General features: G+C 47.3%; 1 protein-coding gene across 1 annotated transcript; it reads left to right on the plus strand.

Annotated features, from left to right (window-relative positions):
- Positions 1–448: 448 nt before the first annotated feature.
- Positions 449–22,560, plus strand: vill (villin-like; the record flags this gene model as incomplete). Its single annotated transcript, XM_080548907.1, has 19 exons — positions 449–520; positions 682–756; positions 997–1,190; positions 2,151–2,259; positions 3,293–3,403; positions 4,442–4,647; positions 12,462–12,540; positions 12,942–13,040; positions 13,999–14,152; positions 14,566–14,666; positions 15,085–15,222; positions 15,315–15,473; positions 17,216–17,395; positions 17,649–17,794; positions 18,294–18,438; positions 20,684–20,872; positions 21,534–21,602; positions 21,808–22,050; positions 22,447–22,560. 19 exons carry the CDS (start codon positions 449–451, stop codon positions 22,558–22,560), a joined length of 2,583 nt encoding a protein of 860 aa, XP_080405033.1.
- Between the last annotated feature and the right edge of the window lie 632 nt (positions 22,561–23,192).

Here is a 23,192-nt window from a genome sequence, read left to right on the forward strand (position 1 = left end):
ACTGTCTGTATGTTGTTCATACAGTAATACTGTCTGTATGTTGTTCATACAGTAACACTTGATACAATCCTAAGAGTTGACCCCAGTAGGCTCTCTTACAACAGCTGTGCCTATTTTACCTACTAGTAGAGCCGCCTTGGGGGTCAAATAGACCCCCTTTTTAGAATGTAAATCTGCTATTTACACACAGAGATCACTAGAGGGCGCTTCTTTTTTTAGCCTGCCTCCTATGCAGAAAAACTGCAAAACAGCTTTATAATCCTGAAGTGATTTTGAAAATGTAAGGACACTGGGTGGTAGAACGCACATATCTAGGAAAAGTCATGAAAGGAGGGTCCTGAAATGTGATCGAGTGCAAAGATAGATTTTTTTTTAACTCACAGGGGACCCCTCACGACCCCTCACGGCTCTTCTAGTGTTCACACTCTTGTGCTGTTAGTTTTGCAGAATGACTGAAGAGACTCCAGATGTGTTTAAAGACATCAGCAGGAAGCCCGGCTTGCAGATCTGGACCATCAACGTAAGCCTTGTCCCACCTCATAACCACATCCAAACACAGTCCAGTCAGTCATAACACAGTGTGTTCTTTAGCTGTTGTACACCCCCCACCCAGGTCAAAGATACATGAGATAGCTGAGATTCCGTTACAGTAAATAATACTCACTTTGAGGGGTTTTTCAGAACATGAAGATGGTCCCTGTTCCAGAGCAAGGCTTTGGCAACTTCTTTGAGGGAGACTGCTACATCGTGCTTCATGTGAGTAGAACTCCACTCATTTACACACCGTTGTTGTTATGTATGGATGTTCATTTGAACATATTGTACTGTACAAGCTCTAGCGTCCTTCCACAAGCTTCATCTACAGTGCATTATTTGTGTGTGTATCTCTCATACTCTCTCTCTCTCTCTCTCTCTCTCTCTCTCTCTCTCTCTCTCTCTCTCTCTCTCTCTCTCTCTGTATGTCTGTGTTTGTATCTTTACACATTGTGTACCCAGGGGAGTCAGAACTCAGCTCCCTCCATGGACATCCACTACTGGATAGGGAAGTCCTCCTCCCAGGATGAGCAGGGGGCGGCGGCCATCTACGTGACCCAGCTGGATGAGTCCCTGGGGGGCAGTCCTGTTCAGCACAGGGAGGTGCAGGGGTACGAGTCGCCCAAATTCAGGAGCTACTTCAAGAACGGCCTCATGTGAGTGAGAAGGCTAATCACATCCTCAAATGGGATGGAGAACACTGATTTGGCTGAGGTGTGTGAGGAGTCAACAACAACAGCAGCAACAACAACAACAACAACAACAACAACAACAACAACAACACTGTTAAGATTTGGACTTACCATTTTCAAAATAGACTTCAGAAGGTCGTAGTTGACTTATGTTCCTGTTGATTGCCTCCCCCCCCCCCACATACACACACACACACACACACGCACACACACACACACACACACACACACACACACACACGCACACACACACACACACACACACACACACACACACACACACACACACACACACGCACGCACATACAACCCTCTCTCTTTCCACACATAGGTTAGTTGATTTTGTTTCTATTTGTTTTGATTTATCCTTACTGTCTTGGCCGTTGTAATGTCTTGTTCTATGTTGACAAGTATTTCTGTTTATATGTTTGTTTTTATTTCATGCCGGGGCCTCTTGGCCAGATCGTCACTGAAAATTAGAATTTGTTCTCAACTGATTTCTTCTGGTTAAATAAAATACAATAAAAAGATGAACCATAGGAGAAACACAGCAGCACTGTGGCTCTCTGAAACAGCAGGAACATCCACCAGTATGAAGAGCTCTGCTGTCGGCACATTTCTGTAGCTAAGCCACATTCAGACAGACAGGCAGCAGTGTGAGTGAGACCGCCTCCAGAGACCGGATTGCCTCCCCTAATCCCTCTGAATGAAAGCATTTGGACGACAGTTGTTTTGTCCTGGTGGAACAGCTCTCTGTTCACTTGATTGTTTCTCCCTCTCCAGTATTGCCGATTATTGTTTTTCCACATAATGCTGTAGGAGAGGAGTGAGTGGGGGATAGATGTCGATGGTTTGTGATTCACATTTGACTTTAGATACCATATCTACTGTGGCACCTGACACATTCTTTGACCTCTCCCTCAGATTCAAGAAGGGTGGGGTGGCATCAGGCTTCCGTCATGTCGAGTCCAATGTGTACAACATTCTGCGGTTGCTGCAAGTCAAAGGGAGGAAGCATGTCACGGCCACAGAGGTATGCAGGGGGGAGGATACACTGATACACTCCCTCTCACCCAGCCTCACTCACCCACGCCGGGGCTTACCACTGCTTTCCAGATGCCTCCCCCAGGGCATCTCACAGCCACACAAGCTGTCAACAGCCAATTAATGGTGAAATAACACAGAAAACACCAGTCTGTTTGATCGTTTAATATCATTTTCACATCAGCAATCAGTTGGCCCTTTTTATGAATGAATGAATGAATGAATGAATGAATGAATGAATGAATGAATGGTCTTTATTGTCATTAATACAGTACAGGTACCATACAACGACATTTAGGAGGGGGGGCTCCCCTGGTGCTAGGAAAAAAGACTAAAAGACAAGAGGTCCAAGGGTAAAATAAAAAAGGGAAAAGAGCTGGTTTACATAAATAAAGGCTATGTACACTATCTACTATACTATACTACTATACTATACAATAAAACACTGTGCTGTACTCTATGCTATGCTATATGCTATTTTAGTGTGCAATAGTGCTCCAACATTGTTTATTGAATGAAGAAATCCGTTAGTATTGTATACACTGTACTGCAGATGGCACGCATGTCCAACTCCACTGTACTAGTCAACGGACTGTGTTTACCACCTCAAATTCATTCATTTATGCCCAGCCAAATCCATGTTTAGAGGTAGCTAGCTAACATAACATTGATCATACTCGTAAGACTTTTCACTTTTCAACAAATGCCGGTCGAGAGAGGACGCTGGCGTTGCTTGTTTTTGCTGCTTCACCGCCCGAAATCTAGATATACTTGCAGTATACAGAGTAGATTGTCCTCCAAAGACACTTAGATTTAGATTTAGTTATCTAAAAATTAGGCCCCTATACTTTCTTTTATTTATTTTGGTTTCTTTTTATTATTACTACTCGATCTTTTCTGTTTGTAAAGCGTCTTTGAGTGTCTAGAAAAGCGCTATATAAGTCTAATGCATTATTATTATTATTATTATTATTATTATTATTATGATTATTATTATGAAAGGTCTTGTGTTTCTGTTCCAGGTGGAGGTATCGTGGAACAGCTTCAACAATGGGGACATCTTCCTGCTGGACATGGGGAAGGTCATAGTTCAGTGGAACGGCCCGCAGAGCAACAGGAGGGAGAAGCTCAAGGTACAGAAGGCCGCTGTGACAGTGACTCTGTGACAGTGACTCTGTGACAGTGACTCTGTGATAGTGACTCTCTGACAGTGACTCTGTAACAGTGACTCTGTGACAGTGACTCTGTGAGAGTGACTCTCTGACAGTGACTCAGTGACAGTGACTCTGTGACAGTGACTCTGTGAGAGTGACTCTCTGACAGTGACTCTGTGACAGTGACTCTGTGATAGTGACTCTCTGACAGTGACTCTGTGATAGTGACTCTGTGATAGTGACTCTCTGACAGTGACTCTGTGACAGTGACTCTGTGACAGTGACTCTGTGATAGTGACTCTGTGACAGTGACTCTGTGACAGTGACTCAGTGACTCTGTGACAGTGACTCAGTGACTCTGTGACAGTGACTCTGTGACAGTGACTCTGTGACAGTGACTCTGTGACAGTGACTCTGTGATAGTGACTCAGTGACTCTGTGACAGTGACTCTGTGACAGTAACTCTGTGATAGTAACTCTGTGATAGTAACTCTGTGATAGTAACTCTGTGACAGTGACTCAGTGACTCTGTGACAGTGACTCTGTGACAGTGACGCTGATGCTAAATAGAGATAGCCTGTAAATGGTTCTTTTAGACTGAAGCGTCGGCCTCCAGTATCAAAGGCCTCTTTCATTTCACAGCGACCAAACCTAGACAGCCGTGTCAAATCCCTATGTTGTTATACCGACTAAGAGGAGATCAGGACCGTCCTATTAGTCATATTTATTCTCATTCCCACGGACTATTCGGTTGTTAAGTCTGACTGGTCCAAATAAAAAAATCCTCGCACCAGAGCACCAGTGTCCTAAAGCGGTAGAATGACAGTTCAATCTATTCATACAACAAGGGACGCAGCACTATACAAATAGAATGAATTCTTATTATTACTGCGGCATTTCGAAGAGAGCGCCTCAGCCAACGTTGGACCCGGGAAACACGTCACGACTTAACAACCCAATAGTGACTGAGGTTGACACTTCGGTCTCCCCCTCCACCCTCCCCCTCTCCCTCTGCAGGCAGTGCTTCTGGCCCAGGACATCCGGGACAGGGAGAGGGGTGGCCGGGCACAGATCGGGGTGGTGGAGGGAGGCGATGAGGAAGACTCCCCAGAACTGATGAAGATGATGAGGGCCGTGCTGGGCCAGAGGACGGGTCAGCTGAGGGAGGCGGTCCCTGATGACACACCAGACAGGCAACAGACGGTCAACGTCAGGATGTACAAGTACGTACCTCTAGAGGTCCCCTCCGTCCCCTCGGTCCTTATTCCACCTCTAGAGGTCCCCTCCGTCCCCTCGGTCCTTATTCCACCTCTAGAGGTCCCCTCGGTCCTTATTCCACAGTCTGAGTGTCAACAACGCCTCATCGTAACCCTGCTAGGTATTTGCTGCAGCAGAAACCAACAAGTGTCAAGGTTATATCGTCCCTTGTGTTTCTCTCGTACTCTGTGAATGAAGTCATGTGGGACTCTCTGCTTCTTACACATTGGGGTTTGTGTGCCTCCCACTCCACCTAAGTGCCAGTTTAACCCTCCCTCTCCCCAGTGTCTCAGACAGTTTAACCCTCCCTCTCCCCAGTGTCTCAGACAGTTTAACCCTCCCTCTCCCCAGTGTCAGATGACAGTTTAACCCTCCCTCTCCCCAGTGTCAGATGACAGTTTAACCCTCCCTCTCCCCAGTGTCTAAGACAGTTTAACCCTCCCTCTCCCCAGTCTCAGATGACAGTTTAACCCTCCCTCTCCTCAGTGTCTCAGACAGTTTAACCCTCCCTCTCCCCAGTGTCTCAGATGATAGTTTAACCCTCCCTCTCCCCAGTGTCTCAGATGACAGTTTAACCCTCCCTCTCCTCAGTGTCAGATGACAGTTTAACCCTCCCTCTCCCCAGTCTCAGATGACAGTTTAACCCTCCCTCTCCCCAGTGTCTCAGACAGTTTAACCCTCCCTCTCCTCAGTATCTCAGACAGTTTAACCCTCCCTCTCCCCAGTGTCAGATGACAGTTTAACCCTCCCTCTCCCCAGTGTCTCAGACAGTTTAACCCTCCCTCTCCTCAGTGTCTAAGACAGTTTAACCCTCCCTCTCCTCAGTGTCTCAGACAGTTTAACCCTCCCTCTCCTCAGTGTCTCAGACAGTTTAACCCTCCCTCTCCTCAGTGTCAGATGACAGTTTAACCCTCCCTCTCCCCAGTGTCTCAGACAGTTTAACCCTCCCTCTCCCCAGTGTCTCAGACAGTTTAACCCTCCCTCTCCTCAGTGTCAGATGACAGTTTAACCCTCCCTCTCCTCAGTGTCTAAGACAGTTTAACCCTCCCTCTCCTCAGTGTCTCAGACAGTTTAACCCTCCCTCTCCTCAGTGTCTCAGACAGTTTAACCCTCCCTCTCCTCAGTGTCTCAGATGACAGTTTAACCCTCCCTCTCCTCAGTGTCTCAGACAGTTTAACCCTCCCTCTCCTCAGTGTCTCAGACAGTTTAACCCTCCCTCTCCTCAGTGTCTCAGACAGTTTAACCCTCCCTCTCCTCAGTGTCTCAGATGACAGTTTAACCCTCCCTCTCCCCAGTGTCTCAGATGACAGTTTAACCCTCCCTCTCCCCAGTGTCTCAGACAGTTTAACCCTCCCTCTCCCCAGTGTCTCAGACAGTTTAACCCTCCCTCTCCCCAGTGTCTCAGATGACAGTTTAACCCTCCCTCTCCTCAGTGTCTCAGATGACAGTTTAACCCTCCCTCTCCCCAGTGTCTCAGATGACAGTTTAACCCTCCCTCTCCCCAGTGTCTCAGACAGTTTAACCCTCCCTCTCCCCAGTGTCTCAGACAGTTTAACCCTCCCTCTCCCCAGTGTCTCAGACAGTTTAACCCTCCCTCTCCTCAGTGTCAGATGACAGTTTAACCCTCCCTCTCCTCAGTGTCAGATGACAGTTTAACCCTCCCTCTCCTCAGTGTCTCAGATGACAGTTTAACCCTCCCTCTCCCCAGTGTCAGATGACAGTTTAACCCTCCCTCTCCCCAGTGTCAGATGACAGTTTAACCCTCCCTCTCCTCAGTGTCTCAGACAGTTTAACCCTCCCTCTCCCCAGTGTCTCAGCCAGTTTAACCCTCCCTCTCCTCAGTGTCTCAGACAGTTTAACCCTCCCTCTCCTCAGTGTCTCAGACAGTTTAACCCTCCCTCTCCTCAGTGTCTCAGATGACAGTTTAACCCTCCCTCTCCTCAGTGTCTCAGACAGTTTAACCCTCCCTCTCCTCAGTGTCTCAGACAGTTTAACCCTCCCTCTCCTCAGTGTCTCAGACAGTTTAACCCTCCCTCTCCTCAGTGTCTCAGATGACAGTTTAACCCTCCCTCTCCCCAGTGTCTCAGATGACAGTTTAACCCTCCCTCTCCCCAGTGTCTCAGACAGTTTAACCCTCCCTCTCCCCAGTGTCTCAGACAGTTTAACCCTCCCTCTCCCCAGTGTCTCAGATGACAGTTTAACCCTCCCTCTCCTCAGTGTCTCAGATGACAGTTTAACCCTCCCTCTCCCCAGTGTCTCAGATGACAGTTTAACCCTCCCTCTCCCCAGTGTCTCAGACAGTTTAACCCTCCCTCTCCCCAGTGTCTCAGACAGTTTAACCCTCCCTCTCCCCAGTGTCTCAGACAGTTTAACCCTCCCTCTCCTCAGTGTCAGATGACAGTTTAACCCTCCCTCTCCTCAGTGTCAGATGACAGTTTAACCCTCCCTCTCCTCAGTGTCTCAGATGACAGTTTAACCCTCCCTCTCCCCAGTGTCAGATGACAGTTTAACCCTCCCTCTCCCCAGTGTCAGATGACAGTTTAACCCTCCCTCTCCTCAGTGTCTCAGACAGTTTAACCCTCCCTCTCCCCAGTGTCTCAGCCAGTTTAACCCTCCCTCTCCTCAGTGTCTCAGACAGTTTAACCCTCCCTCTCCTCAGTGTCTCAGACAGTTTAACCCTCCCTCTCCCCAGTGTCAGATGACAGTTTAACCCTCCCTCTCCCCAGTGTCTCAGACAGTTTAACCCTCCCTCTCCTCAGTGTCTCAGACAGTTTAACCCTCCCTCTCCCCAGTGTCTCAGACAGTTTAACCCTCCCTCTCCTCAGTGTCTCAGACAGTTTAACCCTCCCTCTCCTCAGTGTCTCAGACAGTTTAACCCTCCCTCTCCTCAGTGTCTCAGACAGTTTAACCCTCCCTCTCCTCAGTCTCAGATGACAGTTTAACCCTCCCTCTCCTCAGTGTCTCAGACAGTTTAACCCTCCCTCTCCTCAGTGTCTCAGACAGTTTAACCCTCCCTCTCCCCAGTGTCAGATGACAGTTTAACCCTCCCTCTCCTCAGTGTCTCAGACAGTTTAACCCTCCCTCTCCTCAGTGTCAGATGACAGTTTAACCCTCCCTCTCCCCAGTGTCAGATGACAGTTTAACCCTCCCTCTCCTCAGTGTCAGATGACAGTTTAACCCTCCCTCTCCCCAGTGTCAGATGACAGTTTAACCCTCCCTCTCCTCAGTGTCTCAGACAGTTTAACCCTCCCTCTCCTCAGTGTCTCAGACAGTTTAACCCTCCCTCTCCCCAGTCTCAGACAGTTTAACCCTCCCTCTCCCCAGTCTCAGATGACAGTTTAACCCTCCCTCTCCCCAGTGTCTCAGACAGTTTAACCCTCCCTCTCCCCAGTGTCTCAGACAGTTTAACCCTCCCTCTCCCCAGTGTCTCAGACAGTTTAACCCTCCCTCTCCCCGGTGTCAGATGACAGTTTAACCCTCCCTCTCCCCAGTGTCTAAGACAGTTTAACCCTCCCTCTCCCCAGTGTCTCAGACAGTTTAACCCTCCCTCTCCTCAGTGTCTCAGACAGTTTAACCCTCCCTCTCCTCAGTGTCTCAGACAGTTTAACCCTCCCTCTCCCCAGTGTCAGATGACAGTTTAACCCTCCCTCTCCTCAGTGTCTCAGACAGTTTAACCCTCCCTCTCCCCAGTGTCTCAGACAACAGTTTAACCCTCCCTCTCCTCAGTGTCAGATGACAGTTTAACCCTCCCTCTCCCCAGTGTCTCAGATGACAGTTTAACCCTCCCTCTCCTCAGTGTCTCAGACAGTTTAACCCTCCCTCTCCCCAGTGTCTCAGATGGCAGTTTAACCCTCCCTCTCCTCAGTGTCTCAGACAGTTTAACCCTCCCTCTCCCCAGTGTCTCAGACAGTTTAACCCTCCCTCTCCCCAGTGTCAGATGACAGTTTAACCCTCCCTCTCCCCAGTGTCAGATGACAGTTTAACCCTCCCTCTCCCCAGTGTCAGATGACAGTTTAACCCTCCCTCTCCTCAGTGTCTCAGATGACAGTTTAACCCTCCCTCTCCTCAGTGTCTCAGACAGTTTAACCCTCCCTCTCCCCAGTGTCAGATGATAGTTTAACCCTCCCTCTCCCCAGTGTCAGATGACAGTTTAACCCTCCCTCTCCCCAGTCTCAGATGACAGTTTAACCCTCCCTCTCCCCAGTGTCAGATGACAGTTTAACCCTCCCTCTCCCCAGTGTCTCAGATGACAGTTTAACCCTCCCTCTCCCCAGTGTCAGATGACAGTTTAACCCTCCCTCTCCCCAGTGTCAGATGACAGTTTAACCCTCCCTCTCCCCAGTGTCAGATGACAGTTTAACCCTCCCTCTCCCCAGTGTCTCAGACAGTTTAACCCTCCCTCTCCTCAGTGTCTCAGACAGTTTAACCCTCCCTCTCCTCAGTGTCTCAGACAGTTTAACCCTCCCTCTCCCCAGTGTCTCAGATGACAGTTTAACCCTCCCTCTCCCCAGTGTCTCAGATGACAGTTTAACCCTCCCTCTCCCCAGTGTCTCAGACAGTTTAACCCTCCCTCTCCCCAGTGTCAGATGACAGTTTAACCCTCCCTCTCCTCAGTGTCAGATGACAGTTTAACCCTCCCTCTCCCCAGTGTCTCAGACAACAGTTTAACCCTCCCTCTCCCCAGTGTCAGATGACAGTTTAACCCTCCCTCTCCCCAGTGTCTCAGATGACAGTTTAACCCTCCCTCTCCTCAGTGTCTCAGACAGTTTAACCCTCCCTCTCCCCAGTGTCTCAGATGACAGTTTAACCCTCCCTCTCCCCAGTGTCAGATGACAGTTTAACCCTCCCTCTCCCCAGTGTCTCAGACAGTTTAACCCTCCCTCTCCCCAGTCTCAGATGACAGTTTAACCCTCCCTCTCCTCAGTGTCTCAGACAGTTTAACCCTCTCTCTCCCCAGTGTCTAAGACAGTTTAACCCTCCCTCTCCCCAGTGTCTCAGACAGTTTAACCCTCCCTCTCCCCAGTGTCAGATGACAGTTTAACCCTCTCTCTCCCCAGTGTCTCAGACAGTTTAACCCTCCCTCTCCCCAGTCTCAGATGACAGTTTAACCCTCCCTCTCCCCAGTGTCTCAGATGACAGTTTAACCCTCCCTCTCCCCAGTGTCTCAGACAGTTTAACCCTCCCTCTCCTCAGTGTCTCAGACAGTTTAACCCTCCCTCTCCCCAGTGTCTCAGACAGTTTAACCCTCCCTCTCCCCAGTGTCTAAGACAGTTTAACCCTCCCTCTCCTCAGTGTCTCAGACAGTTTAACCCTCCCTCTCCCCAGTGTCTCAGATGACAGTTTAACCCTCCCTCTCCTCAGTGTCTCAGACAGTTTAACCCTCCCTCTCCTCAGTGTCTCAGACAGTTTAACCCTCCCTCTCCTCAGTGTCTCAGACAGTTTAACCCTCCCTCTCCCCAGTGTCTCAGACAGTTTAACCCTCCCTCTCCCCAGTGTCTCAGATGACAGTTTAACCCTCCCTCTCCCCAGTGTCAGATGACAGTTTAACCCTCCCTCTCCTCAGTGTCTCAGACAGTTTAACCCTCCCTCTCCTCAGTGTCTAAGACAGTTTAACCCTCCCTCTCCCCAGTGTCAGATGACAGTTTAACCCTCCCTCTCCCCAGTCTCAGATGATAGTTTAACCCTCCCTCTCCTCAGTGTCAGATGACAGTTTAGCCCTCCCTCTCCTCAGTGTCAGATGACAGTTTAACCCTCCCTCTCCTCAGTGTCTAAGACAGTTTAACCCTCCCTCTCCCCAGTGTCAGACAACAGTTTAACCCTCCCTCTCCCCAGTGTCTCAGACAGTTTAACCCTCCCTCTCCCCAGTGTCTCAGACAGTTTAACCCTCCCTCTCCCCAGTGTCTCAGACAGTTTAACCCTCCCTCTCCCCAGTGTCTCAGACAGTTTAACCCTCCCTCTCCCCAGTGTCAGACAACAGTTTAACCCTCCCTCTCCCCAGTGTCTCAGACAGTTTAACCCTCCCTCTCCTCAGTGTCTCAGATGACAGTTTAACCCTCCCTCTCCCCAGTGTCAGACAACAGTTTAACCCTCCCTCTCCTCAGTGTCTAAGACAGTTTAACCCTCCCTCTCCTCAGTGTCAGATGACAGTTTAACCCTCCCTCTCCCCAGTGTCTCAGACAGTTTAACCCTCCCTCTCCTCAGTGTCTCAGACAGTTTAACCCTCCCTCTCCTCAGTGTCAGATGACAGTTTAACCCTCCCTCTCCCCAGTGTCAGACAACAGTTTAACCCTCCCTCTCCCCAGTGTCTCAGACAGTTTAACCCTCCCTCTCCTCAGTGTCAGATAACAGTTTAACCCTCCCTCTCCCCAGTGTCAGATGACAGTTTAACCCTCCCTCTCCCCAGTGTCAGATGACAGTTTAACCCTCCCTCTCCTCAGTGTCTAAGACAGTTTAACCCTCCCTCTCCCCAGTGTCAGACAACAGTTTAACCCTCCCTCTCCCCAGTGTCTCAGACAGTTTAACCCTCCCTCTCCCCAGTGTCTCAGACAGTTTAACCCTCCCTCTCCCCAGTGTCTCAGACAGTTTAACCCTCCCTCTCCCCAGTGTCTCAGACAGTTTAACCCTCCCTCTCCTCAGTGTCAGATGACAGTTTAACCCTCCCTCTCCTCAGTGTCAGATGACAGTTTAACCCTCCCTCTCCTCAGTGTCAGATGACAGTTTAACCCTCCCTCTCCTCAGTGTCAGATGACAGTTTAACCCTCCCTCTCCCCAGTGTCAGATGACAGTTTAACCCTCCCTCTCCCCAGTGTCTCAGATGACAGTTTAACCCTCCCTCTCCTCAGTGTCAGATGACAGTTTAACCCTCCCTCTCCTCAGTGTCAGATGACAGTTTAACCCTCCCTCTCCCCAGTGTCTCAGACAGTTTAACCCTCCCTCTCCTCAGTGTCTCAGATGACAGTTTAACCCTCCCTCTCCCCAGTGTCTCAGACAGTTTAACCCTCCCTCTCCTCAGTGTCTCAGACAGTTTAACCCTCCCTCTCCTCAGTGTCAGACAACAGTTTAACCCTCCCTCTCCCCAGTGTCTAAGACAGTTTAACCCTCCCTCTCCCCAGTGTCTCAGACAGTTTAACCCTCCCTCTCCCCAGTGTCTCAGACAGTTTAACCCTCCCTCTCCCCAGTGTCAGACAACAGTTTAACCCTCCCTCTCCACCTAAGTGCCAGTTTAACCCTCCCTCTCCCCAGTGTCAGATGACAGTTTAACCCTCCCTCTCCTCAGTGTCTCAGACAGTTTAACCCTCCCTCTCCCCAGTGTCAGATGACAGTTTAACCCTCCCTCTCCTCAGTGTCTCAGATGACAGTTTAACCCTCCCTCTCCTCAGTGTCTCAGACAGTTTAATCCTCCCTCTCCCCAGTGTCTCAGACAGTTTAACCCTCCCTCTCCCCAGTGTCAGACAACAGTTTAACCCTCCCTCTCCTCAGTGTCTCAGACAGTTTAACCCTCCCTCTCCCCAGTGTCAGATGACAGTTTAACCCTCCCTCTCCCAAGTGACTCAGACAGTTTAACCCTCCCTCTCCCCAGTGTCAGATGACAGTTTAACCCTCCCTCTCCCCAGTGTCTCAGACAGTTTAACCCTCCCTCTCCTCAGTGTCAGATGACAGTTTAACCCTCCCTCTCCCCAGTGTCTCAGACAGTTTAACCCTCCCTCTCCCCAGTGTCTCAGACAGTTTAACCCTCCCTCTCCCCAGTGTCAGATGACAGTTTAACCCTCCCTCTCCTCAGTGTCTCAGATGACAGTGGGAAGTTAATGGTGCAGGAGATTGCCACCCAGCCCCTGACCCAGGACCTGCTTCACTCCTCGGTAAACCTCACTTCTTCTATCAACCCTTTGAAAAAAATGTATACAGCATTTTTGTTCAGTATTTTTCTACAGTTTCTTTGACAGTATAATTTCACACAGATTGCTTAACACTAGAACAGCCGTGCGTTTTTTACCTACTAAAAGAGCCGCCTCTTCACAATGCTCAAGCTGCTATTTACACACAACGACCACTAGTTAGCCACTTGTAAATTAACCTGCTTCCTATTCAGAAAAATGGCAAAATAGCTTCATACTAGCTTATCCTGATGTGATTTTGAAAATGTAAGGATACTGGGTGGTAGAACGCACATATTTAGGAAAAGTCATGACCCCTCATGGCTGTTCTAATGTTAAAAAAAACACCCTCTTCTCTTTTTTTGATTGTGTTTCTCTGCTGTCAGGACTGCTACATCGTGGACCAGGGAGGGGCGTATGTGATGGTGTGGAAGGGCAAGCAGGCCTCTAAAGAGGAGCGGCGCTCAGCTCTGGGGAGAGCAGTGGTGAGTCAGGGGACTGTTGACACCAAGGGCATCCATTTCTGTGGTAACAGATTGTGTTTTTATTGACAGAAAGAAATAGCATTTGAAACTAGAAAAATAAGTTCCAGAAGAAACTTGCGAATGTCTTATTTTGGTAGTAGAAGATGTTTAAATATGGTTTGGATGATAGATAGTTGCTGGGTAGTTGAAAGAAAGTGAGATCCTCATTTTAGTAGAGGATACAGTGAAAGACGGTCGGTTTGTTGTTTGGTTGGATGGATGAATTGATATGTGACAGATACTGTAGATGGATAGATGAGGATAGGTTATATAGATCAGATACTGTAGATGGATAGATGAGGATAGGTTATATAGATCAGATACTGTAGATGGATAGACAGATGAAGTTAGATAGATGAGGGAAAGATGGATAGAGGAGAGAAGGATAGGTAGATAGAAGCTGGTTTTGTTGGTTGGATGAACGGATAGATGAAAGAGAGGATGGATAGATTAGAGAGGGGAGGTATAGAGAGAATGTATCATAGGAACCCAATGACCCTCATAGAAACCCATGTTCATTCATGCAAATTAAAAAGGCTTAAAGTTTAAAAAGTCTAAATAGTATCAACACTCAAAATGGAAGTCATTTAAGAGTCAGTCTACTTAATTGAGGTGTCGAGCTTCAAATGAAAAGGTGGATACAGTTGTAAATGTCCCCATTCAGAGCAAATGGCCACAGGAGTTAATAGGATTTCAGGCAAAATGGGGTGCAGTGCAAAAAGCGAGATCTTGGGCCAAGAAACCAATCAAATCGATAGAGCGGCATGACCAAAACATTTTTTTAATGATGAATTGGCATCACCTAAACAATCTTTATGGCCACTAATAATAACAAGCAATATGCAAGCAGCAATAACAATAGTTGCACTTGCTGAAGCAAGCCCACTAATAAAACACTCAATCTCACCTTTCCTACCAGGGGTTTATCAAGGCCAAGAACTACCCAGCTAGCACCAACGTGGATGTGATGAGTGAAGGAGGAGAGTCAGCCATGTTTAAACACCTCTTCAAGTCCTGGACAGAGAAAGGACAGACCCAGGGCCTGGGGAAGACCTACTCCACGGGACAGATCGGTAACTACTTCACTGAACAACACAGCGATATACTGTACCATGATAATAATCATAATAATAATAATTCATTATATTTATATAGCACTTTTCCCGAGGCTCAAAGACACTGACAATATGGGGGGAACAGAAAACACAGAAACAACAAGCAACAGATAACATGAGCACATAGAACACAGAGTTAACAACAGATAACATGACACATAGAACACAGAGTTAACAACAGATAACATGAGCACATAGAACACAGAGTTAACAACAGATAACATGAGCACATAGAACACAGAGTTAACAACAGATAACATGAGCACATAGAACACAGAGAACGAACAGGGAACACAGTAACGCGATGAGATGTACATGATGTAATGTTTGTCTAGTGTAATGATACTGTGTGTCCATGGCTTTGTCCTCAGCTAAGGTGGAGCAGGTGAAGTTTGATGTGATGGAGCTCCACGCTCAGCCACACCTGGCAGCACAGCAGCGCATGGTAGACGACGCCTCTGGAGAGGTTCAGGTGAGAACACACACACACACACACACACACACACACACACACACACACACACACACACACACACTCACGCACACACTGACATCCTCATGCATCCCTTTTAATAATAATAATAATAATAATAATAGTCTAATACATTAGACTTATATAGCGCTTTTCTAGACACTCAAAGACGCTTTACAAACTGAAAAGATTGAGTAGTAATAATAAAAAGAAACAAAAGGTAAATAGAAGAAAGTATAGGGGCCTAATTAAGGTAGTGCTGGGGACACATGGGAAGGGGAGGGGGAGAGGGTTAACTGGTGAAGGCGAGCTTGAAGAGGTGGGTTTTGAGCCCCTGTTTAAATGTTGGGAGGGGTGTTGGCCTGTCTGATGTGAGTTATGTGAATAAACCGTCTCTGTGATTAATGACACCATCCAGGTATGGCGCATTGAGGACCTGGAGTTGCGGGAGGTGGACCCCAGCTCCTATGGACAGTTCTACGGAGGAGACTGTTACCTGGTGCTGTACACCTACAAGAGATCCAACCAGCTGCAGTACATCCTCTACATGTGGCAGGTAGTGTGGCTCACACAAACACAATCAAATACCAAACCAACTCAAGTGAGAGGAACCACGTCTATCTAACAGCGTACCGTGATTCACCACAGGGCCGCCACGCTACTCAGGATGAGATCACGGCGTGCGCGTACCAGGCCGTCAACGTCGACAACCAACACAACGGAGCGCCCGTCCAGGTCAGGGTGATCATGGGAAAGGAGCCGCGTCACTTCCTGGCTATCTTTAAAGGCAGACTCATCATTTTTGAGGTGAGATCACTTGAAACTTCTTCTTCTTCTTCTTCTTTCGTGTAACGTCAGAGGTCCAACTCGGTGTCGTGTAGCCATGCCCGCATCTCTGGTTCTAAGTCAAAGAGGCTGGCTTCCGAGGGTGGTCTATATAAGGGGCAGATGGTGATTATATGGTCGGCGGTCTGCTGAGGGTCACCGCACTCGCATGCCGCACTGTCCGCCAGGCCCCACGCCTTCATTGATGTTTTAAAGCGACCGACACCAGTTCGTAGACGGTTCAGTGTGGTCCATTGCCGGCGTGGTAGGTCGTCTCCTCCAATGGCGCCATCTCCTGGGTCCCAGATGTAGCGGTGGATTCGGGAGGGCCCGGCTGACTCCCACTCCTTGAAACTGATCTGGTGTCTGTCTGGAGAATCTGTCTTGGTTTGTGTGTGTGTGTGTGTGTGTGTGTGTGTGTGTGTGTGTGTGTGTGTGTTTGTTTCGTTCATATGTACATTTTGTATGTCTTGGGTTAAATGAATGAATAAATGAATGGATGAATCTTTTCTATCGAACATGATTTGAAAATACTAATAATTTGTATTTATTTTATAATAAACTAATAACTAATAACGAAAAGTACAGCTATCACTGTTTGAAAATGAGTAGGATGAAGCCTAAGCTTATCATGTCCTCCCCCTATCCATCACTCTCAAGTGAGAGTAATAATACTTAAATTATATAATCCATGACTTAATACATAAATGACAGTATCCACAATACTAATAATGACATTCTTTCTTAACCTCTTCTTATCCACCAACATTTTCTGGTTTTCTGCTCGAAATGACATGCCCACAGTGAATATAGAATATCTCCACAATCACAAGGGCCTTCATAATGATATTGTTATCAAATGAAAGCTAACACATGTGGGGTGGCTGTAGAAGTGTCAGAATCAAAATCTATGTTACTGTGTCAGAGCAAATAGAGCTAGAACATTATAAAACATCTCAAATTCAGTCTCCGCCTAAAAAAACTACAGCTTTTACAGTGAATATCACCTTGGAAACCTGATAACCAAGCCCAAATCATCTAGGAATCAGTACTCCAGGGTCTTATTAGTACTTGTGCCAAAGTTGATGCTAGTAATGTGAGCAAATGCAACTTTGTACCTGTTTTAGTACAGGTATGTTTAGGCGGACACCTATATGTTTAGGCCATTTGGAGATATTTTGGCACCATCTTTGACCTTTGACCTTTCTCATGTATCAGATTTCTTTTTTTTTGTATTTTTTTTTGGGTTGGCCGACCAATGGTATGGAAATTTGGCGTTGAAACCGGACATGACACATTCTCCAGTTGGAGAAAACTGGATGTGACTTAGGCCGTGTTTACCGTCTCTGGAAAAAAAATGTGGCATCGTATAGCATGCAAAGAATTGATCGAGGTAAACTCTTTATATCACTTCGGATGCCCATCTGGGTCCGTGGATAAGAAGAGGTTTATTCAAACAACACAAAATAAATAAATAAACATCATTTTCCATTCTTAACACTGAAACAACACAAAATAAATCAATAACAAACATCAGTATCCACAATGGAATACAAAAGAAAAAGACAAAGAAAACCACATCTTAGTATCCAGAAGACTATCTGATCAATAGTGACCTTCCCTTTCCTTATGTTGGGTTGTGTGTTCTCCAGGGTGGCACAGGCAGACCCGGGGTGGTGAACCCTGACCTTCCCTTTCCTCATGTTGGGTTGTGTGTCCTCCAGGGTGGCACAGGCAGACCCGGGGTGGTGAACCCTGACCCTGGCGCCAGGCTGTTCCAGGTGAGAGGGACTCACGAGCTCAACACCCGGGCGGTGGAGGTCCCTGCCCGCTCCTCCTGCCTCAACAGCAACGACGTTTTCCTGCTCAAGACTGACCACCTCTGCTACCTGTGGTATGGAAAGGTACTGCAGCCTGCTCTTACACGGATACTGAACACTCTGCTACTGAACACGCTGACACTGAACACGGAACTCAATACTGTTTGAATGTTTGTCTGTCATACCACTCGACAGACTTTCTCTCTACAGAATTAACGTGTGTGTGTGTGTGTGTGTGTGTTTGTGATTGTGTGTGTGTGTGTGTGTGTGTGTGTGTGTGTGTGTGTGTGTGTGCGTGCGTGTGTGTGTGTGTGTGTGTGTGTGTGTGTGTGAGCAGGGCTGTAATGGGGATGAGAGGCAGGTGGGGAAGGCCGTGTCCGAGGTGCTGTCCAGGCAGGACAAGCAGGTGGTGATGGAGGGCCAGGAGCCTGCAGAGTTCTGGATGACGCTGGGAGGGAAGGCCCCCTACGCCAGTGACAAGAGGTACACAGAGACCCTCAACACACTGTCACATGTCACAACCACCCTCAAGACCACCAGGACCAAGCTCCGGACCTGGGGTGATAGGGCCTTTTCAGCCGCAGCCCCGTCCCTCTGGAACGCCCTCCCCAACCACATCAGACAGGCCAACACCCTCCCAACATTTAAACAGGCCCTCAAAACCCACCTCTTCAAGCTCGCCTTCACCAGTTAACCCTCTCCCCCTCCCCTCCCCATGTGTCCCCAGCACTGCCTTAATTAGGCCCCTATACTTTCTTTTCTTTTCTTTTTTGTTTCTTTTATTATTACTACTCGATCTTTTCAGTTTGTAAAGCGTCTTTGAGTGTCTAGAAAAGCGCTATATAAGTCTAATGTATTATTATTATTATCATTATTATTATTATTGTTATTGTTATTGTTATTATTATTATTGTTATTATTATTATTATTGTTATTATTATTATTGTTATTATTATTATTATTGTTATTATTATGTTGTCAGTTTCCAGAAGGAGGAGCCTCCCCACAGCCCCAGACTGTTTGAGTGCTCCAATCAGACGGGACGGTTCCGTATGACCGAGGTGGAAGACTTCGCCCAGTCTGACCTGGACGAGGACGACGTCATGCTGCTGGACACCTGGGAGGAGGTGAGAGTCCTAGTACACATGGAGGAGGGGAGAAGTCCTAGTACACAGGGAGGAGAGGAGAAGTCCTAGTACACAGGGAGGAGAGGAGAAGTCCTAGTACACAGGGAGGAGAGGAGAAGTCCTAGTACACATGGAGGAGGGGAGAAGTCCTAGTACACATGGAGGAGGGGAGAAGTCCTAGTACACATGGAGGAGAGGAGAAGTCCTAGTACACAGGGAGGAGAGGAGAAGTCCTAGTACACATGGAGGAGGGGAGAAGTCCTAGTACACATGGAGGAGAGGAGAAGTCCTAGTACACAGGGAGGAGGGGAGAAGTCCTAGTACACATGGAGGAGAGGAGAAGTCCTAGTACACAGGGAGGAGAGGAGAAGTCCTAGTACACATGGAGGAGGGGAGAAGTCCTAGTACACAGGGAGGAGAGGAGAAGTCCTAGTACACAGGGAGGAGGTGAGAAGTCCTAGTACACAGGGAGGAGAGGAGAAGTTCTAGTACACAGGGAGGAGAGGAGAAGTCCTAGTACACAGGGAGGAGGTGAGAGGTCCTAGTACACAGAGAGGAGGGGAGAAGTCCTAGTACACATGGAGGAGAGGAGAAGTCCTAGTACACATGGAGGAGAGGAGAAGTCCTAGTACACAGGGAGGAGGTGAGAAGTCCTAGTACACAGGGAGGAGAGGAGAAGTCCTAGTACACAGAGAGGAGAGGAGAAGTCCTAGTACACATGGAGGAGAGGAGAAGTCCTAGTACACAGGGAGGAGAGGAGAAGTCCTAGTACACATGGAGGAGAGGAGAAGTCCTAGTACCCAGGGAGGAGGGGAGAAGTCCTAGTACACATGGAGGAGGGGAGAAGTCCTAGTACACAGGGAGGAGAGGAGAAGTCCTAGTACACAGGGAGGAGAGGAGAAGTCCTAGTACACATGGAGGAGAGGAGAAGTCCTAGTACACAGAGAGGAGAGGAGAAGTCCTAGTACACATGGAGGAGAGGAGAAGTCCTAGTACACAGGGAGGAGAGGAGAAGTCCTAGTACACATGGAGGAGAGGAGAAGTCCTAGTACACATGGAGGAGAGGAGAAGTCCTAGTACACAGAGAGGAGAGGAGAAGTCCTAGTACACATGGAGGAGAGGAGAAGTCCTAGTACACATGGAGGAGAGGAGAAGTCCTAGTACACAGAGAGGAGAGGAGAAGTCCTAGTACACAGGGAGGAGAGGAGAAGTCCTAGTACACAGGGAGGAGAGGAGAAGTCCTAGTACACATGGAGGAGAGGAGAAGTCCTAGTACACATGGAGGAGAGGAGAAGTCCTAGTACACATGGAGGAGAGGAGAAGTCCTAGTACACAGAGAGGAGAGGAGAAGTCCTAGTACACATGGAGGAGAGGAGAAGTCCTAGTACACAGGGAAGAGGGGAGAAGTCCTAGTACACAGGGAGGAGAGGAGAAGTCCTAGTACACAGGGAGGAGAGGAGAAGTCCTAGTACACATGGAGGAGAGGAGAAGTCCTAGTACACAGGGAGGAGAGGAGAAGTCCTAGTACACATGGAGGAGAGGAGAAGTCCTAGTACACAGAGAGGAGAGGAGAAGTCCTAGTACACAGGGAGGAGAGGAGAAGTCCTAGTACACATGGAGGAGAGGAGAAGTCCTAGTACACAGGGAGGAGAGGAGAAGTCCTAGTACACATGGAGGAGAGGAGAAGTCCTAGTACACAGGGAGGAGAGGAGAAGTCCTATTACACATGGAGGAGAGGAGAAGTCCTAGTACACAGGGTCATGAAGTTTGGGCTTAGTTCAACTCTATGCAATGCATAGAGCATAATCTTCATGTTAGAAGTTACAGACCACAAACTATAATGACATGCACTAAATACCAATAGAGTAAGAATAAAGATTCTGGACAGCGACTCTATCCCTTCCAAAGATGTTTCAGAGCAAGCTCCTTCGTCAAAGAGGGAAATACCAATTCAGGTTAACCCCTGTTATAACTAATGAGCAACTTGATTTAACACTTAATCAGCCATGAGGGGTCATTTGATGTAATGCCCTCCTTTCAAGACTTTTCCTAGATATGTGCGTTCTACCTCCCAGTATCCTTACTATTTCAGGATAAGCTAGTAAGGCTATTTTGCCGTTTTTCTGTGTAGGAAGCAGGTGGTCGTTGTGTGGAAATAGCAGCTTAGCATTTTGAAGAGGGGCTCCTGAGGCGGCTAGGTAAAAAGGCACGTCTGTTCTAGTGTTCATCTCTCCTTCCCCATCAGATCTTCCTGTGGATCGGCAGGTCGGCCAACGATTACGAGACCAAGGAGGCGTGTCACAGCGCACTAGAGTATCTGAAGACGCACCCCGCAGGGCGGGACCCTGAGACACCGCTCATCTCAGTTAAACAGGGCTATGAGCCGCCCACCTTCACTGGTTGGTTCACCGCATGGGACCCCCACAAGTGGAGCGTGAGTAGGACCTCTCCGCAGGCCAGGGTTTCACCACTAGAGGGCGCTAGGTGCTCTTGTATCACCAATCAGACCACAAGTAATAGTGATTATTACAGTATTTGATTTATTGAACTTCACTAATGCTTCACTAATGAGGAAGAGGTGGGGATTTTGTAGCTGTGATCAGAATCAGAAGTACAATGAATTGGTGAATGATTTTTTGTTATGGAGGGGATAGGCAAGGCAAGTTTATTTGTATAGCACATTTCATACAACAATTGGGCAAATGAAAGTGCTTTACATACATTATTTAAAAATACAGCAAGAAAATAAAAATGACAATGAATAAAAGCAAATATAAGAAGTAAATAGATTAAACATTTAATAAGACAATAGTTAATGGAAAAAAGACATTGATAGAAGTGTTTGTGTTTAATCATAACTGGTGCAAAACATGAAGGTTTTTAGCTTAGATTTAAATATTTTAAGGGTTTGGGCCTGTTTGATTTCTTCAGGGACTTTGTTCCAGGAGCATGCAGCAGCGTGACTGAAAGCTGCTGCACCGTGTTTTGTTTTTACTCTTGGAATTATTAGCTGATTAGTCTCAGCTAGACTCAGATAGATTAAAACAACAACACAGCTCCTGTGAAAGCACTGGTGGATGTTCTCTTCTCCACAGGGGGGTCTCTCCTATGAGGAGATGAAAAAAAAGCTTGGAGATGGTGCATCCATCTCACAGATTACTGCAGTAAGTGATTAACTAACCCTAACACTAATCGATTATTAGCGCATTTTCTATGTCATTGTCATATTATCTACAGTAATAAACTGGCTTAAACATATGGGTGTGTATAAATGATACTAATAAAAGAAACGTGAATCAATATTCAATATTCATGTCAGTGGAATTAAAAATCAATCAATCATCTTGTCATCTTGCCACATGTACGTAGAATCTGAACAACTCAAGTCTGAATAAGAGCGGAGGGGGGGTGGAGGAGGGTGCAGGGAGGTACAGCGCCCCAGGGGGTCCCGACAGCTCCCCTCCATCTATCCAACGCTCCCCCAGCCCACCCAACCCTGGAGCACCAACAGCCCTGTCCACGGCCCCGTCCCCCCCGCCTGGAGGCTCCAGTCTGGTCTCTACCATCGAGACCCCCGGAGAGCTGGATGGGCTGGACCCCAGCCGGAGAGAGGTTGGCACTTCCCTACGGGTCCCTGCAGGGCCGCCTGGCACACATGCATTATTATTATTATTACTATTATTATTATTATTATTAGTAGTAGTAGTAGTAGTAGTATTATTGGTAGTACTATTATCAGCATTATTATTATTATTATTATTATTATTATTATTATTATTATTATTATTATTAGACTTGTCTGTGAATCCCAGAGAGTGCAGTGTGATATCAGCCAAGCAGTGTGTTGAACTGATAGTTGCAGTGATTTGTGATTAGGACCACAGGGGCGTGATGAAACAAACTCTCATGGAGCAAAATGGAGCAACAGCAATATCTCTCACTGGCCTGTAGGGGTCAGCGTAACACATCACTTCAACTCTTGTTCTTCTCTCTCCCTCTGTTTCCTAGGAACACCTCTCGGATGTGGAGTTTGAGACTCTGATGGGGACCTCTCGCGCTGATTTTGAACGTCTCCCCGTGTGGCGTCAGCGTGACCTCAAAAAGAAGGCGGGCCTCTTCTGAGTGGCAGAGACACTCAGGACGGATGACAAGGACACACATGCAATGAGACTGGTGGAGATCCACTTAGTTCACTTGACTCTATTGACTGTCTGGTGTTTAGGCAGACAGTTCAGGAAAGATAAATGCAGGGGCACGTGTGTCTGACCCCTTTAGCTGTAGTCAAGAATAGGCCGTGACCTTTATAGTGGGGGGTGGGGGGGGGGGGGTAAGATAAGGAAAAAAACAAAAAAAATCAGGACAGACACTTATTTTGTTTGGTGTAATAATGTGAGTTTTTCATGTGTACTGTTTTGCAATAAATAATTGATTACAAAAAAAAAAGAATAGGCCCTGACCAAATCTGTAATATCATCAATAAAGAGGATTCTATCACAGCTCCTTTCAAATTCGTTCTTTTATTCAGGAAGTAGTGCAAATGCAGTTTAGTGAAATGACACATGTGAAGATGTTACAAGCACAGCCAATCAATGTCTTTTTAGTTTGACACTAAAACGTTTAGTTTCTTTTTAGACAGTTTTTTGTTTACTGGTATTGAAAATACAAGATTTAGTACTAATCTTTCTATAAACCAAGAATTTCAATTGATCTATTGAAATACTGCTTTGAATGAACTATAAGTCACAGTAATAAAA

The sequence above is a fragment of the Nansenia antarctica genome, assembly GCF_963989245.1.
Source record: "Nansenia antarctica genome assembly, chromosome: 19".
Taxonomy (NCBI): domain Eukaryota; kingdom Metazoa; phylum Chordata; class Actinopteri; order Argentiniformes; family Microstomatidae; genus Nansenia; species Nansenia antarctica.